Source organism: Linepithema humile, chromosome 6, assembly GCF_040581485.1.
Source record: "Linepithema humile isolate Giens D197 chromosome 6, Lhum_UNIL_v1.0, whole genome shotgun sequence".
NCBI classification, from domain to species: domain Eukaryota; kingdom Metazoa; phylum Arthropoda; class Insecta; order Hymenoptera; family Formicidae; genus Linepithema; species Linepithema humile.
The window spans coordinates 28,749,055-28,766,525 of record NC_090133.1 but is presented as its reverse complement, the minus strand read 5'-3'; the positions used below and the strand labels follow the sequence as shown (position 1 = coordinate 28,766,525).

Here is a 17,471-nt window from a genome sequence, read left to right as displayed (position 1 = left end):
GCCAGACGTGTTCCGAAGGTGCATGGGAATGAATTACGTTTCATTGAATCCCTGTTTTACAAGGGTGTAAATAATCTCGATTATAGAAATCTTGACGCATCAAACTCGAAGCGCCGCCAATTATACAATTATCGTGAAACATCGCTCAATAAATAACGGACTGTGCAATCTTCCGCGAACGATGATGACGCAAATTAATAAATGTTTCGAGTTTGATATATAGTTTAGAGAATGTGCCATAGATATCTATTAAACTGACAAGAAGTAAAAGACCATTTAAGCCTTTCACCATCTTTCACACGTGTATTTGTATACAAGAAAGTATAAAAAATCGAAATTTTTATAAAATTTTATCGCAACGATTTTGACTTAAATTAGACTTTACAAAATCAAAGAGATTAGAAAAAATAATATATTATTTTAATGATTATGCTAGCGTATCGCAGAGTGTTTTTAAAAGATATTGTTTTGAAAAGGATTATTTTTGCCATACTGAATATGAAAGCCACACAATAGAATTTCGAAAACCAGACAATAGAACGGAAATTAAATGACAGTTTTTGAAATGCTTCAAAAGTGCTTCTTGAAGCACTTTGTGCCTGTTTTTAAACAGCTGTTGTTTCCGTTCTATTGTGTGGCTTTTGACCGTATTCTGGTGAAAATGATCCTTTTTAAAACAATAGCTGATAATACTCATATGTTATTTTTTAGACCTTCATAAATGTTCCGATGTTTTTCTTTGCAACGGGAAAGAATATCTGCGGATATTCTTAACATTTGCAAACTGACTCTCTATAAAACTATATTTGCACAGCTGTCTTTTTGTAGCAGATTTCCGATTTTAAAAATTTCAACGCACAATCGACACAATGATACGAATGGAACGCGATTAGATTAATGTATAACAGAATTGTTTAACTGCGCTTTCTTAATTCATTCAAAAATTTGTTAGACAAAGTACGCGTAAGAAGATGCCTCTTTGCTGGTAGTTCGACGTCGTTAAAAATTTACTATCAGTTTTACGTCTCGCGACGACTGCAATCTGTGAAGCCATAAAGAAAAAAGTTTACAATAGATGTGACAAACGGAGGGAAAGGATGTAGAGACTTGAAATGATAGGACCTCCAGCTGAGGGAGGCCGAGGGGCCTGTCGGTCGCTCATGAGGCCCCTTTTTTGTCAACCGCGCGATGGTCCGGGGTCGATTCTGTGATCCCGTTGATGTAGGTCCTGTACCTCCCTGAAGACATTAATTCAAGCATTTTAACCTACAATCTTCCCCTCCACGAGCACTATGGTGGCAGAAATGGCGGCGGGATCGCGCGCATCCTGCGGGATTTTTTGCCCGCCCATGGCAAACCGAAGATGTCGGCCTCTTAATAGATGTTACAGCTCTCGGTGTGTGGCGAACCGGTTTTTGTGATCTTTTGCCCCGGTATTTCGTCTGTGCGCCTCTAGGGAGAACCGACCATTATCTCATGCACGAATAATAAATGTGAGAAAATTGTTTATTAATTAGAATTGAAATGGATTAAATTGTTCGTGATTACGGTGTGCAGGCATTTGCAATGCACATTCCAAATCGAGAAATTTCCTAAGTAAAGTTTGTGCCGAATTTCTGAAACATATCTTGTCAAAGGCGCAGAAAACAAAATCAGTTAAGAACAAATTTTCTATTTCTTTGTAATACTAGAACAATACAAGCGCGCGCTGCGCGCGCGCACTTATTATAATAATTTAATAATTATGAAATCTAAATATTTTAATAAAATTTTTTTTATTTTAAGAAACCATCAAAATAACCTTCGCTCTCAAACTATCAAACTGTCAGAATAATCGAGATAACCAATCAGCGTCGCGGAAAAGCGTCAACAATACTTTCGATACATTCGAGTATCAATCTTTCATGCCTTTTTTAAGAGTGGACTTGAACGACGAAGAATATAAAAAAATAACAACTGAAGATTATGAGAAGCGAAGTACGCTAGAAAACGCATAATCTTTTGCACATGTTCACGAAACAAAAGTAGGATTAAATTTCAACAGTCATTGGTTTTTGAAACACGATCTTACGACGCTGGCTCATAAATCACCTGCGACATCATCACAAAGATTTGCTAATTTGCTATTTTTCAAGACTGGAAAAACTAAAAAAGAAACAAAGCTGGTAGGGTTCGGGATCCGTTTCTTAAGTGTGTAGATAGATTCATTTGCATTGGAAATTTTAGGCATAGGTCGTTTCGGGATCAAACGATCCCGACTCAGGTCACTAGAATTAGGCAGGACATGCGACACTTTCTGCACCATTGAGGAAGTATGCTCTTTATTTTTTTTTCTTATTTTTCTTACCGCTGAAACCCCGCAGACTCGAGGAATTTTTCTTGACGAAAGATTCATCGTTCCTTCTCTAGAATATCTCCTGCCTGTGTAAACGACGAGCGGAATATAATGCGCACTGAAAGTTCTAGCATGAAAAGCGAATCAGTTTTCAAAATACGAACGAGAAAATTGAATGAGAAGAAAATGCCAGCTTAAAGCTGGTTCTGAATATTTTGCAAATATGATAGCTAGTTTTTCCGAGTTTTAACCGAGTTGCTTGAGCGTCACCTGAGAAATTTTTATCTTATTGACGATTCCGCCATCTTTCTTTCTATCTCCTCCTTTCGGCCACTCCCTGATCTTTGAGGCATTTTACCTGTACGAATGCTCCGATTGGTTACCTGCGCGTTAAATCCGTGCGATCTAATACCTTTGTCAATAGAATGAAAACTTTTCAGGCGCAAGCCGGTCAGATAATTTTTTCCGCCCACTTTAACTATGCGCTCGCATTTCCTTTGTGGAGCCTAAAATGTATACAAGCTTGAACCTGTAATTGGACAGGTGCATCTATTTTTCGGATGACTCCGCCCATTTGTGATGCTTGCTAGCAGTTTCTTTACAGAGCAAAATTCTCAAAGTATGAAAAAAAAAAAAAACGAAAAAAGAGGAGTTAAAGTAAAAGAGAATAAAAAGATAAAGACGAAAGCAAATATCTGCTAATTAGAAAAAAAGTATTAGCAGTGAAAGCAGAGATTAAGTGATTAGAAAACGATTTTCGCGAACGCACGCATGCCTTCTAACGTGTTGACAAGTGCGAGCCGAGGTTCACAGGGGCGGGGAACCGAACACGATCGTGAATTATGTGGCGTTGCTTGCTTCGTTCGAAGGCGGTGGCATCGTTTTATGGTATCTGGAACATCTGTAAGCAGGTGTCATCCGACGAGACCGTACTGCACATTTGGCGCATGACGTGGTGGCTGGCTCGGAGCGCGAGACTCACAGCGAAGACAAGCGCGACCGGCTGCTGCAACGTATCGCCGAAACAGCTGTTTGCCGCCGTCGTGTGTCAGTCTAAGTGGCCTCATGCCCATTATAATTTGCGAGAATTTATAGGAACACGAAGCATGGCGCTCCGCGAGCTACATTTTGCACTTTTCGAGTGTGCGGAGTTACGCGAGTTTCATCATTGATGTCGCGCTGAATTATTCGTCTTTAAGATGCCTTTATTTTTGGCAACGCCGGTTTTTAAGCGGCAAGACAGCGTGACGGCTAAATACGAAAGCTGCATCATTTTTTTATTAATTATTTTTTGTTAAATTATTAAACTACTGAGATTAAAAATATTAGTATTTTCGATAATAATTAATAATGATAACAAAAGCGCATATCTTTGTTTCTAACTTGTTTCTACACATTTTTATTTTTAAGTCTGTCGTTCCATTTTATTAAAATTCCTACTTATTTTTCGTCTTAGATATTAATTTTTCGGTGAGACATGCCAAGTTCTCGTTTTCCCGCCGCGGTCACGGATGTGTAACAAGAGACTGCCGGGTCTTCGTCTGTTCCTTTCGACACTTTCGAAAGTCAGTCCGACCCGAGTTTCGAAATTGGCGGATGATTTTAGCCGTATTTCGTTCGACGAAGGGGCGGGAGTTGTCCTCGCCCCGCTGGCGCCAACGCGACAAAAAGCGCGCATAATCGAGCGTATCTCCCGATCCACCCCAGGATATTATGTTTCCTGTTAGGAAAGCGTCGGAGCAGCCCCCGTGATCCATTCGCGTCGGCGGCGGCGATCAATGAACGATCCGTGAATGAAAATTCCTCGAACTACAACCGCGCGCTTTGGCGGCTTCGCGCTCCTGTCATTTTCACCGAATCGAATCTCGAGAGGACCGTTTCGGCTATCTCTGCAGACTAGTTTAGTTTAGCGAGCTTTACAAATTGATAGAATTTATTGGAAGCATGAAAAAATGCTTCTCCTGAACGTGTTGGAAAATTATAATCGTTTGAAAAATATCAAACTTTTGAATCGATCTGAAACTTGACGTCAGGTATTTTTCTTCGCAATTCCGGTTCTCATAATTCGGCAGACATGCGAAGGAAAGAAGCGCTAAAAAGCTATCGTCGTTCATTAAAATAGATCGGAATGTAAACGGAGGCAGTAAATTCCACGGCCCTTCGCGAGCCATCGACGCCCGTGAAAACGATGGGATCGTAAAGGAGCACCCGCGACTTTTTGTAGGATTTACTTTACGATACCGCGAAGGCCACTAATAGGCGCGTTCCCGAGACAGCTTCTCGTCGACAGCGTCGATGCGCTCGGCCGGAGCCAAAGAAAGCTCATACATTTTCGTTACGGGAAAACAAAAAGGACACGCGCGAGGCCGCGTCGAGGAATCGGTCCAGCCGATGCTGTTCGCTGAATGCTGTTCGCTCTGTTCAATGACCCGTGCTTTATGCATAATTCTCGAAACAAGTCCTTGCATACAATTGTTTCATTGATTTTCCTCATTCAATTTAACATTATTTTTCCGTTGATTTATTTGTATTGTATTATTGTCGGGAAATAATTTATCGGAAAATCTACATTTTGATACATTTCAAAGTATTATTACATAGAGTAGAACTCGAAATTAGTATTGAAACGTAAGAAAAAATAATCCTCTAATTTTTTTTAATCAAAATCGTAGACGATTTTAGAAAATACTTGATCCAAGTGGAACGAGCCAGATTTCATAGCCGCGAAATAAATGGAGGGTTTACTTTCCTTTTGCGCGCAGCGGCGACTAATTTATGACGCGTTGAATTTTCTGAAAAATTGTACGCCGTAACTTTTTAACCGGAAATGCGGTGCGAGGACAAGAACGAACGACTACGCGACGGGGCGTGTGGTTCCTCGTTTGGACAAACGAAGCGCCGCCTCTTCGCCGTGCGACTGCGTGTCGTCATTTCCCGGACGAAGGGACGCGAAGGGTCGAGAGGGAAGGAAGGAAGGGCCTCGAAGGATGCGCCCCGTCGGTCGTGTGCGAGAAAAGGGTCGCGGCGGATGCAATCGACAGAAACCTCGTTGCAGATTTGGAGCTCGGAAAAAATAATTTTTCATTTTTCGAAGGATGCACGTGTCGGGAACAAACAGGATCTTATTGCTCGTGCTGCTATTGACCATGCCGAAAGGGTTGAGCCGACCAAGAGTCGGAGACGATTTTTTTCTTGTTTGAACACCGAAAATGGTTCCTCGATGGAACGATTCTCTCTTTCTTTCTTTCCCCCCCGTTCTTCGACGCAGATAAATCAAGCCTGTTGAAAAAACACCGCGCGAGTTGTTGCGAGCTGATATATGAATGCCTGATTCATTAAGCGTCGCCGATGAAGTATGTGTTAATGAAGAGGGGGCGACCTCTTTTCCTCCACGTGGAGAACGTTTATTTCTGCGTTATGCGCTTACATGGGTCGTTAAACGGATTGATTGCATCAAATGTTCAATTTTACTGAGCTTGCGCAAACAATTGATGTAAAATTTTTTTTAAAGCGTAATAGTAAATCAATCGAAATTTTAGGATCGAGTATAAAAGAGATAGTGAATTAAAATCAAAAATCGTGTATCTCTGATTTAAAAAATTTTAAACAAGCAATTTTTGAAAATAAAATTCTTGTTTGTATGCGCTTTTTTAAATTACTGTTTTAGCTGCACACTCAATTATTAGCCTGAAATATTAGTAAAGAGACCGCCAAGTACCGCTCTTCTTAACAGCTGCAACGTTCGTCATTTCATTATCATTTCTTCGTAGCTCTTCAGCTTTGAAGCAGCTGCTTCGCGATCGTCCAAGTGCTGCGAAGACATCATTTTCGAAAAAAGTGCGAAGAGCAAAGGAGAAGAGATCTCGGGGTCCATGTAGCCTTCTTTCTTTCTTTCTTTCTGTTTCCATCTTCCTCCCTCGACCGAATCTCATCGGAGATTCTCAACCGCTCAAGTTAACCGCGAGAAAGCGTTATGGCCGTAGACACGCCTTCCCGAACAGGAAATTAGCTGCCGACAGGCGGTTCGAATTATAAATTTCTAGGGAGAGTTCGTAGGAATCGCTTCTTTCGTTTCTTCCGCTACGTCTGATTCTATTTTATTGAAAACTTCAAAGAGCACACCGATCGTCTCCCTTTGAAACGCGATCATCCAATCCTTCACTTTTGAAAAAAATATATACACGAATTAGAAGACATCGATAAGAATTTATTTCCCAAAATTATCTATTTTAAATCTAAAAAATCGTTGATAAATATTTGAGTTTTTTCTATTTATTTTCTATCGAAATTAAATTGTTTAATTTTGTAACAAAATAGAATTAAAGAATAAAAATAATGCAAATAAACGACTTCCAACAGACATTTTTAGTTTTATAAAATAAATCCGTATATTAATTTTTCTTCTAATTTGTTTGTATTTTTTATAGAGTAGAAATTCATCCAAGAAAAATCTGAGGAAACTTGTTTAAACTTTGCATGGATGCAAATAAAAATCAAAGAACCATACAACGTAACGAAAATCTAATAAATTTAGCGAATTATTGCAAAGTGTAAAAATATTTAAATATGTAAAAAAATTTGATAGACTGAATTCAACTTTCCCGGACTAAAAGTGAATATTATTTTCGATAAATAAGTATTTTATAATTGTCGGATAAGATTTTATTATATTTTATGATCCTCCGTTCTGATTATATGAGCATATGTACTGTGTATAGTCATCTACGGGATGCGAAGCAGAGAAGAACCGCTTTTGTCCCATGTCGCTACGTCAATTTTTGGCTAAGTTATATAACTTTTAAAAATCCAGCGTGGGCGTACCGTTTATAAGTGTGTGCGCGTGTACATGTGAGCACGTGCTAATGTTACGTAACTACGATACTACGATCAGCTGGTCACCTGACCGATAGGAACGGTCATTCAACGGCCTTGTAGGTCATTGGCCCTTGGTGGGGCCATGTGGGGGGACATGTGGCTCCATCATCATACGTCTTCGGTCGAAATCAGAATCACATGGGGGTCTAATCGATTCGAGATTGTATTCCATACAATTATCGATAAGTGCCTTGACGCGGAGATAAACAAGTTTTATCTGAAAACTGAGGCAAGCGGTCGCATTTGTCTCGGATAAATGATTTGCTAAGGTGAAAGAGCATCGCTTAATGACAAAAATGAAATTAATCCTTTCGAAGGGTTGACAAAAATGCGAAACAATTGCTACCGGCCGGCGTGTCAAATTTAGGTTAGAATGATCATTGTTGATGTAACAGAAAATATGATTATTTCTTAACACATTATCATAGTTGTTACAAATGTTTTTCAGACAAGTACAGCAGCTTTGCAGCCACGACGAGTGTTTTTGAACAATGTATGTACGCTTTGATCGAAAGGATCAAAAGTTTTATTCAAAATCCACTTAGTGAGAGTTTACAACAGTTTTTTAAGAAGATTATATAAAGGGATGTTTTCTCTATTTTAATATAAAACATGTCACAGTTTTATTTGTAACTGCATTTCATTCAGATTATGTACAGTATTTAGCTTTTCATGTAAAATTTAATAGAATGTGAGAGCTTTAACGATTAAACACTATAAAATTTTAAAAAGGATTACTTAGATCAATTTAATCGATCTTTTCAGCCTTAATGTCTTTCCGCAATGTTGTATGAGACATAGTGAGCTATAAAATATGTATATCTTTCGCAGACTCCTAGAAAGGCGTCGACGATTCGCCCTGTCAATTCTTGTGCGCCAGCAAAGGCTGAAGACGACGCGAGACTCCCTTTACGCATAGGTAGGAGACTACAAAGTGCGCGCATCAGGCCAGATGTCGGTCGAGCGGCCGTCTTTATGCCTGTCAAGTTGTACGTGGACGTCGACGAGAGCGACGGCCGGCGAAAAAGAGCATCGCGATACACTAGCGGAAGGGTAAATAAAATCCACGACGGCGCGGAGCGTCGCGTCGGCGGAGCGCCGTCATCGCGTCGCACGTCGTCACTGTCGTATCGTTTATTTGCTCCCCGATGTATATGCCGATCGGTTTTGCGAGAAACGTAAAAGAGTTAAAGCAAAATAACGGAAATTTGTCGTAAACGCTGTGTAAAGAAGATTTATGTAAAGTTATAAAATTCTATATATATATATATATATCATCTGTAATACAAATTTGAAATATTTTTTCTGATTTAAAAAAATTCTTTTAATGGATTTTTTTATAGCAAAGTAATTTATTGATTATTTTTGCATATATTAATTTGGATAATGAATATGATGACAATCAAGAAACTATTGTGATCAAAAAGGATGAGATGGGATACATTTCTGTGAAAGTGAATCAACAGAAAGGAAGAATGAATGAAGACAGTGTTTTCTTGTTTACTAGCTTCATCATTAGTAATAGTAATATAAATTCGTATATCCATAGATATTACAATTCAGAAGATGAATGGCATTTAAAAATATTAAACTACATTAAGATTGTGTTAAGTAATCATTAAAAAAGTTTTAATCCGAAGATTTTATTTCATTTCTAAATACTTCATGTAATTTGTGATACATGGAATATCTTGATAGATGATGGTTTATGTTGGTTAAAAATTTGTATGTATTATGTATGCATCTTATTTTCTAATACAAAAACATTCTTTATTTGCTTCTAGATGATGGATATATGAAAAGTGTGAGAAAAATGAAAAATGATAAGAAGACGCCATTTTTTCGCAGAGCTTTTCTCCGTCGCAAAGGCAAGAAAGAACGGAGAGGGATTCGGAACGTCGTGTGAACCGGATCTCGCATCGCCACCAGCTGTCAAGCCGACATGTCGTCTACTCCCGTCTTGTATTCAGCCCTAATGTCTTTCCGCGAGACACAACGAGCAACAAAAGCAGTACTTGAAATCATCAACGGCAAGTTTTGATACAATTTGTATCAGCGCTCACCCTGCCGAAAATATCTCTGAATTCAATTGCAAATAATTTAAAAAATTAAAATTACATATTTTTCTAATTTTCAAAATTAGACATTTGTTTAAATATTGTTTTAATTTGGACAAATTAATTATTTATTATAGCAGTAATATTTTTTTGATTCAATTCCTTATGTTTGCTACAAGCAAAGATTAACAGCAATTTTGACAAGAGCTGAAAAGACTGCTCAAGTGGAGGGAAAGAAATTAAGTCGAGATCTTGAAGGGAAAAAAACGTAGTAGCTGAGTTGCGTACATTTATGAGACATCTCTTTTATGATACTAGTAGATAGTATCCATTAGAGAAGTCCGTTGCGCGTCACCGATGTGTCGCAAAAAATGTTTATAAAAAAGTTATTCCATTTATATATATACGCGTATGACAAGCTATGCGATAATATTTGTTTATTTCACACGAAACTTCTTTATTAAAATTTGTTTATTTTAATTGATAAATATATTTTTTATACTTTTCATGTACGTCTGTGTTTTCGAAAATCTAAAGTTAATTAATAATAAGATTTTATATTTTTTCTATGGCAAATACTATTAATTATCAATAAAAAAATTAACATGAAAAGAACATTCTTCAGATCTTAATATTTCGCAGCAATCTTTTATCAAAAAATAAGCCAGTCATAATATTTCTTTAATTAATGCAAAGTATCTGCAATATCCTTTGCACACTCGGGGAAAATTTTTCTCGGACCTCGGAAAATAGAATTATATTGAATTATATCACATATGCTGAAGATGCTTCAGAACAACCAGTTTCACACAACATATGAAAGGTTCTCTGAAAACAATGGCGCAATAAATATGATATGACAGTTGCTTGCTTTCAGCATAGCGACAAGTTTCGGGGAAAGACAAGCGTTTGCCGCCTTTTTTTCTCATTTTCGTGAAAGATGATCGATTTGTAATGGTCCGGTCGTCCAAGAGCGTTAAAAGGACCGAGATGTCGACGCGCCGGGATAACGTGACGATCGACCCGCCGCCGTATTATTTTCGTCACAGAGTCAGGGATTTGGCGAAATCGCAGGAAGATCATGTTACGTCAAAGCAGAATGGTTAAGTTACTTTTTTAAGAAAGCAATCCTTCAATTACGTGTCCATTTGCATGTTGAATTATTTTATTTTGGAAATAAACGGATTTTTTCAACGAACTAAACTTTTAAATGAATCGAGATCAACATTATTTATTTTAATTTTCTAGCTAGGTTTGCTCACATGTCCTTCAAAATGTTAAACTGTTTCGAGAAGGAATTTCTTCGCAGTTTTTATTATATGTCAATAATATACTTGATAGCGCGAGATAGTGAGCTGATTTTTATAAAGATAATGTAATTGATGAATTATTTGTTGCCTTTTGTGCAGCCGACAGCAAACGTTCGATAAGTACAACAAGCAAAGCACCCAAGAAAAAATCTAAATACTGTACTTACTATATCCATGGAATGCTGGGAATTTGCATAATGTGCTTCGTCATGACTATGTTGTTTCCGTATCCACTGCACGCTTCCTGTATTGTAAAATGGTATTTGCACTATATACGCGTCCAGGCATAAATAGTTTCACAGTATAACTTAAAAAAAATGATGAAATTTTGTGTGATGGACTGCACTTATAAGAGACAAGCTCTCTCTTGTATATTCTTCGTCAAACTTAAATAAACTTTAATCGAAACTTGACTTTTTAAGGCATATTATAGTTATCGCAATATTTAACGTTTGGAAGCCCTTGTTACTTGCAGTCAAATTTTACAAAAGAAGCACTATTTTCAATTTCATTTTGTTCGTTGAAAGCGGCACACCAAAACATCTCACATTTAGAAGTCAATCGAACTAACGACAAACATTTCTAGTAAACTGAGAACGTTCAGAGTTTCAAGATGAGTTTACGTTCCACTATACTGTCGCGATTAATTCCAGTTTTTCAAAGCATCGCCAGACGCTTTTATCCTTCGGTAATAGCAAATGATTGTCACATCGTTTTTACGAGAACTAGAACATTCGAACAGTTTCTTTTGAACCAGACGTCTTTACCGCTCTCGCGGCATGTTATGTTATGTACATAGGGAAACTCAATATCGCTCGCGGCGTGGGGCTCGTATATTTTGCTTTGACCGGGATGACACCGCTCGAAAAATATACGATCCGCACTTTTTAACCTTATGAGAACGAGCTATCGCGCTGGTGGAACGTCGATATTATATTATTTTCAGTGGCCCTGTTCAAAATTGGTGTAAAAGTAATATTTTTTAAATGAACTAATGGATTTTTAATTTGCATTTGCTTCAGAAATAAATAAATTTGAAGACAATCAAGATAAATAACAACAAATAAATACAAATGTTTTTAATCAGTTATTTTCAAAGATTAGAATTTTGTAATTTTATAAAATTAATTTGCTTTACTCTTATATATTATCTCTCTCTCTCTCTCTCTTATATAAAATATTTTAAAGTTCCAAAAATAATTTTGATATAAAACAAACATAACAACATATTCTAAAAAACATATTCTAACATAGAATATTATATATTTTCAGATTCTTTTTTCTTAAATCTTTAAATTTTTTTACCAAGGCGCGCATTAAATGTTTTTTAAAAGCAGCTATGTTGACTCTAGGAAGTTTGACGATCCGTGCACATATGTAATGCAGAAATTTCGATGTCAAATAATGAATTGGTCCTCGTGGAACGTTTGCCGACAACGTGAGGGCAATTGTCTATATACAGTGAGAATACAATCTTATCATTAATTCAAATTAACGTCAATTGATTAACTTAATTAATTTGTAATCTTGTGACAGCTGAAAGTACCAGCAGAGGAAAATGTAATCCAAGCGACGCACAGGATGTCGAATCTGAAATCACTTGAAAAAATCAAGATTGTCTTTGAGGAGAGGAACAACACATGCTTTGCTACAGTGAGTTTTTGAAATCGTCACTATTCTAAATCGCTATAAAAGTATGTAGAAGTGCGTACTCGTAAACTGCGCAAAGTTATACACGATGTCTTATCATTATTACAAATTCCTGATTTTTCTTTGGTAAACATATGCAAGTTAAGATACGAGTTATCAAATGCTAAATCAACAAATAAATCATCGTTTAATAGGGCGATTCTGTATCAAGCGGATGGTTCACGGTATTCGATTACGGCGCGAATTATTGCAATCTGCGTAACTTGGTGGTGGGAGCCGGTCTTGATAGGCACATGAAATTTCTGGAGCTGACGAGTGATGCTGTGTGCACGCAATTTGACATGGCAGTCTGCGGATGAAGGAAGACGGGATATTCGTTTGTGGATTTTAAACATTGCGCCGGCTTTCCTGGAATGTCGCAGATGGAAAGCACAATAAAAAACACAATTGATAAAAAAAAACACAAGTTTATATTTGTATCAATTTACACAATTTTGTACAAGAGTTATAAGATTACCTACACCGCAGAAAAGTACTTTGTACTTTGTACTTTGCCATATTTTTATGAAACAATAAATTGCATATCGCTAAATGATTTGCTAATTGTATTTTATGATTTTTTGAATAAAATAAAAATAATAATATTTGTGAAAAAAAAACTTAAATATTGTGTGATATTCAAATTTTATAATATTTTTAAGTATTATCATATATATATTAATGCTTTTAGATATTATTATCATCATTATTCATTATTATGAAGTAGAAAAATTGTACATTTATGAATACATGTATGATACAATGATTTATCACTGAGAAAATCTATTTCTATATTATGTCATGAAAAATAGTATTTCTATAAGTACGTTTTAACATGAAAACATCCTAACTTGATATTTAAGTCATCAAAATTAAAACAAATTCTGTAAATTAATTAATACTAACACTTAGGTTAAAATATATACAAATGTAATATTATCAAGATCTAACGTAATACCAAACTTTTAAGACTTGTATTTTTTGAAACACTTACTGAAGAAAAAAAATTAATCAATTCTTTACTAAAACGCATTGTGCGCTACACATTGCAAAATAAATAAATAAAGTTCTTCAATTTTCTACTCAACAATAAGCAACGTAATCAAAGGAAGATCACAATTAATGATCACAATTGTAATATATATAATAATTACTAAATATTGATTGGATATTTATTATAAATTTATTTTATTATTAATTTCTAGCATATTTAATATTATTATATAATACTTTTTTATTATTAATATAATAAACAAATTTATAATAAATATCCAATTAAATTTTAGTAATTATTATATATATTACTATCGTCAATCTTCCTTTGATTATGTTGCTTATTGTGTTAGTAGAAAATTGAAGAACTCATCGTTACTTTCACTCTCATTATAACATTTGACATAATTTATTCGAATTTCGTTCAGTCATCCAGAACAGAGGTGCCAGTAGCGTGACGGTGGCAGTAGTTTTGCCCAGGTGAAGGATGAAGCCGACAACGTATGCCATTTCTCGTTATTCCCATACAAGGTACTTTCAACGTAGATGACGTAGATGACGGAGTTGTGCTATAACATATACGTTACCATATATATTTTGTACTATTTTACCAGATAGTGAAATTGTGCTATAATAAAACTCTATCATTCTTTAGTTATTTTGTATGTGATAGGAGAATCTTCTCTCATAACATTATTCACCTTCTAGACGTATACACTCTACGCTGGGAATGTTTCAATCTATTTCTATCTAAAAAGTTGTCAACATCACGATTATCATAGTTCTCGTATGATGGCATCCTTGCATTGAAAGAATCATTATCCGTCAAATCGTCCGATAACATACTCAGGCACTCCTCATAGTTATCAATGATGTCCTCGCGTTTCTTTTTTGATGGTTGATAGGAACAGGAGAGCTCCTCGCGTACTTTGAAACCGCGTTGATTCCAATCAATAATCGACTGTATCAAGATATTGATTTTTCCTGAAAATGATAGGATATTAGCAATTATTATTGGATTTTTCTCATGCAATTTTTGTTTTTATATCGAAGAAGTACCTGTACATCGGTTTAATTGCAAAACTATAAAATTGTAGAATTCCTGCAGGTTCTTCATTAATCTTGTGTGCAATTGCGCCTTCGGCATGGAATTGGAATATGTCGATGATACGTGTGCGCTTTCATTCGAATGTCCGTTCTGGTAAATCACTTTAACTGTCTCCGTCTTCGTATTTAATCTTGGCCCAAATATGCGTTGTATGCCCAGCATAACAAAATGCACTGTGTTAAAAAAAATAGATACATAAAACATATATCAATATAAGACACAAAAAATTCAAATACTTCGTGCTTTAATTATTGCTTAATTTTTCTTTAAGAGATTTTCTTACATTAGATATATTAGAGTATATTATATATATTTGGATTCGCATAACTCACTTGCGGTCATTAAAAATATTAACACTGTTATGGCTGTAAAATCTAGAGATGCTTCTACGCCAAGTTTCAAGTAAGTTATAAGATTCATCGGTACAATTCCCATGATGGAAGCTCTCGTTAAAAACGGCATTTGTAAAAACGCGGCGACTATCATCGCCACTAATATGTATATTACATGTAAAAATATGCGATATACTTTCTGTACTCGTTCACCTAAAAACATAAAAATATATATATATATATCGACACATATTTCACAGATGTCAATTTAACGGAATAACTTCAATAGAACAATTTTTTAAAATTTGCAAAATTGCCAAATAAATCGCTCTTGCGGTGCAAATATATTTGATGTGGTAATACCGGTATCTCCAATGTAATCAGTAATCCACTCCAGCTTCTGGTCTATTTCTGCGCGCATTGTATTAGAGAGATTCCAGATATATTGAATAGTATCGTTAATTTGCATGAGCTTCTGCATCGTTTGTTCGTATTGCACGATAGTATCCTCGTGTTGCTCCACTATGCGATTAGTGCTGATTTCAATTTTCTCCAAGATCGATTGAGTCTGTTCTTGTATGTTGATTAAGTCTCGTAATACTTCCTGGTGATTCTCTCCTCGCTCCATAGCTTGCTGCTCGAGATCCTTATGTGCGTTTTCTGAAAAAAAAAAATATATTACGATGAGTTCAGAAAGAAATATAAATAGCGAGAATATACGAGAATTAACGAGTTGAGTTATAACGAAAACGGGATGATTGGAGAATAACGTTAGTTGTCCGATTTTTAAACAGATTGCAAACCTAATTTATTCTTTATATCTTCCGCCATAGCTGCGAGTTGAGCGTGTCCGGATCGTATTAACGCTTTTTCATTGTTCAATTCTCTGAGATTCGTTGTTACAAGCTTATGGGCTGTTACTTGGGCGTCTTTTAAATACTGTTGCTGTTCCAGCAGCGCCTTGTTTCCTTCAGTTAACGATGACAAAGCCTCTGTTGTTTGTTCCTCCAAACGATTTTGACTTTCCTGTTTAGTCAACAAGATCTCAATTAAAAGCAAGTTGATATAAATCAACTTAAAGAAATAGGTCTTATATAAACTACCTTCAAGGAGGTCAGTGTTTGAATTTGAGAATGCGCTGACTGCATCAACTTGTTGACAGTCAACTCTGTAAGAGCACGAAATTGTGTATTCCGAGCTGCATAACAAACTGCTCTTGCTCTGTTACTCATTAGATGGTACGCATTCCACATGTTAGCATCCATATCCGTTGTACACTGCTTAAGAGACTAGAAAGCAAATATTATATTTTTATACTTACATGATGAAAGCTAGGCTACTATGATTCTGTTGCATGCACAGGTTCTCTCAAGATTAATTATTTTTAGCACTATTTATATTTGCACAATTGTTATTTATCTACACAACTCTTTCTGAGTGAAATTAAATAATTTTTATTCCATGGACAGAATAATATAGGTAACGATACAACACGTACTAATGTAAGACTAGAACCCTGAACTTTGGGGAGGTCTTCAAAAAAGAAGGGAGGGGGGAATATGCAGGTTTGAACATGCATGGAAGCACGTTACCCTCTCAATTCATGAGACATTCTACAGTTATGTATTGTATTCTATTGCTAACATTGTAAGTCAGCTGTATAGAATATTCAATAAATAAATAATAAGCATTATTTATCAATAAATTTTAATAAAGTATGTGCAGCTACATAAAAATTGCATTTATTCCACTTAAATAATTTCAACAAATTTTGCAGGATAAACAAAATGCAATTAATTGTGAAACTAACAAGATATAATGCAAATAAGGAAATTCTTGCATTACATTTCCAAGATGTTGTATTCTAAAAAATACATACCATTTCTTCAGTACAAGGAAAGGTTTTTCTCCCCTCAACTGCTGCTTGACAATTAAGAAGGTTGACACTCAACTTGGCCAACTCTTCTTCTGTTATATCGAAACAGGAGGTTTTGATCTTCATGATGACTTTATGCTGACAGATTTCCAATGGAGAGGACAACTGAATATCCGTGAACTTGGCAGCTTCTTGAAGGAATTTCTCATCATCTGTCATCATTTCGTAAGGAATTGAGATCAAAGGTACACCATCGGCAACCACGACATTTGCATCCTCTGTGCTTGTTTTCCATATCCAATTTAATACAGATGTATTACCAATATTACAATTAAAAGACACGATAAATGTCAACAACAGAAGTTTGCAATCTATTTTGAACTGCATTGTGTCCAATTAATTAATCCACTGCCTGAAAGAAAAAAAAACAATCTTTAAATTATTTTCACGGTTATTATTAATTTTAGCGACTGAAATGCACAAGAATTACTTAGAATTATTAGCGAATTATTTAAAAACAGACGAACAAAAGTAATTGAAGTACACACAGACACTTACTGATAATGAAATTAATACCGAAGAAATGACATTACAAAATCACGTAAGCGACAACTAAAAATAGATAGAATTCGTTACATACTGAATTGTCTGTTTCAAAACAATCATTTGCCTGATAAATTTCGTTAAACAGATATCACGTCGAATGAGATTTCGATCATTTTTACAACTTGATATAATAAACTCCTTTTTGTCACGTCACACATGAGCAATGAAAAAATGTTTCTGTCGATTCAAACACGATGATATGCATAAACTTTTGGAATACCGATCTGTCCGTGAACTCTAACGACTGCGCTGTTTAAATATGCGTAGCAACCGGTCAGCAAAACCCGCCA

The 17,471-nt window shown here is 35.8% G+C and overlaps 3 protein-coding genes across 9 annotated transcripts in view; 1 reads left to right on the top strand and 2 right to left on the bottom strand.

Annotated features, from left to right (window-relative positions):
• LOC105671390 (protein twist-like) overlaps positions 1-10,887 on the bottom strand; it is a 28,237-nt gene extending 17,350 nt beyond the window's left edge. For all 4 annotated transcript variants that reach the window (XM_067357754.1, XM_067357755.1, XM_012365518.2 and 1 more), the window contains exon 1: positions 10,745-10,887. In XM_067357754.1, the coding sequence (XP_067213855.1) occupies positions 10,745-10,788 (44 nt within the window). In that variant the 5' untranslated portion in view covers positions 10,789-10,887. The remainder of the gene's footprint in view (positions 1-10,744) is intronic.
• On the top strand, positions 6,956-12,688 carry LOC105671391 (uncharacterized). 3 transcript variants are annotated; one of them, XM_067357775.1, is made up of 8 exons: positions 6,956-7,577; positions 7,659-7,703; positions 8,042-8,129; positions 8,995-10,369; positions 10,677-10,836; positions 11,930-12,038; positions 12,114-12,230; positions 12,422-12,688. In XM_067357775.1, the coding sequence occupies exons 4-8, from the start codon at positions 10,222-10,224 to the stop codon at positions 12,584-12,586; spliced, it is 699 nt and encodes a 232-aa protein (XP_067213876.1). In that variant the 5' UTR covers positions 6,956-7,577; positions 7,659-7,703; positions 8,042-8,129; positions 8,995-10,221; the 3' UTR covers positions 12,587-12,688. The 3 variants fall into 3 exon arrangements, with proteins under 3 accessions (XP_067213876.1, XP_012220942.1, XP_067213875.1); XM_012365519.2 differs by having other exon boundaries at positions 8,042-8,263; positions 9,059-10,369; XM_067357774.1 differs by having other exon boundaries at positions 8,042-8,263.
• Positions 12,679-17,411, bottom strand: LOC105671389 (protein brambleberry-like). Of its 2 annotated transcripts, none has more exons than XM_012365515.2 (9): positions 17,134-17,411; positions 16,579-16,987; positions 15,803-15,988; positions 15,503-15,725; positions 15,063-15,359; positions 14,700-14,912; positions 14,319-14,540; positions 13,961-14,243; positions 12,679-13,828 (listed from the first exon to the last, which is right to left on the bottom strand). In XM_012365515.2, exons 2-9 carry the CDS (start codon positions 16,960-16,962, stop codon positions 13,684-13,686), a joined length of 1,953 nt encoding a protein of 650 aa, XP_012220938.1. In that variant the 5' UTR covers positions 16,963-16,987; positions 17,134-17,411; the 3' UTR covers positions 12,679-13,683. The 2 variants fall into 2 exon arrangements, with proteins under 2 accessions (XP_012220938.1, XP_012220937.1); XM_012365514.2 differs by having other exon boundaries at positions 17,216-17,411.
• Positions 17,412-17,471: the final 60 nt, after the last annotated feature.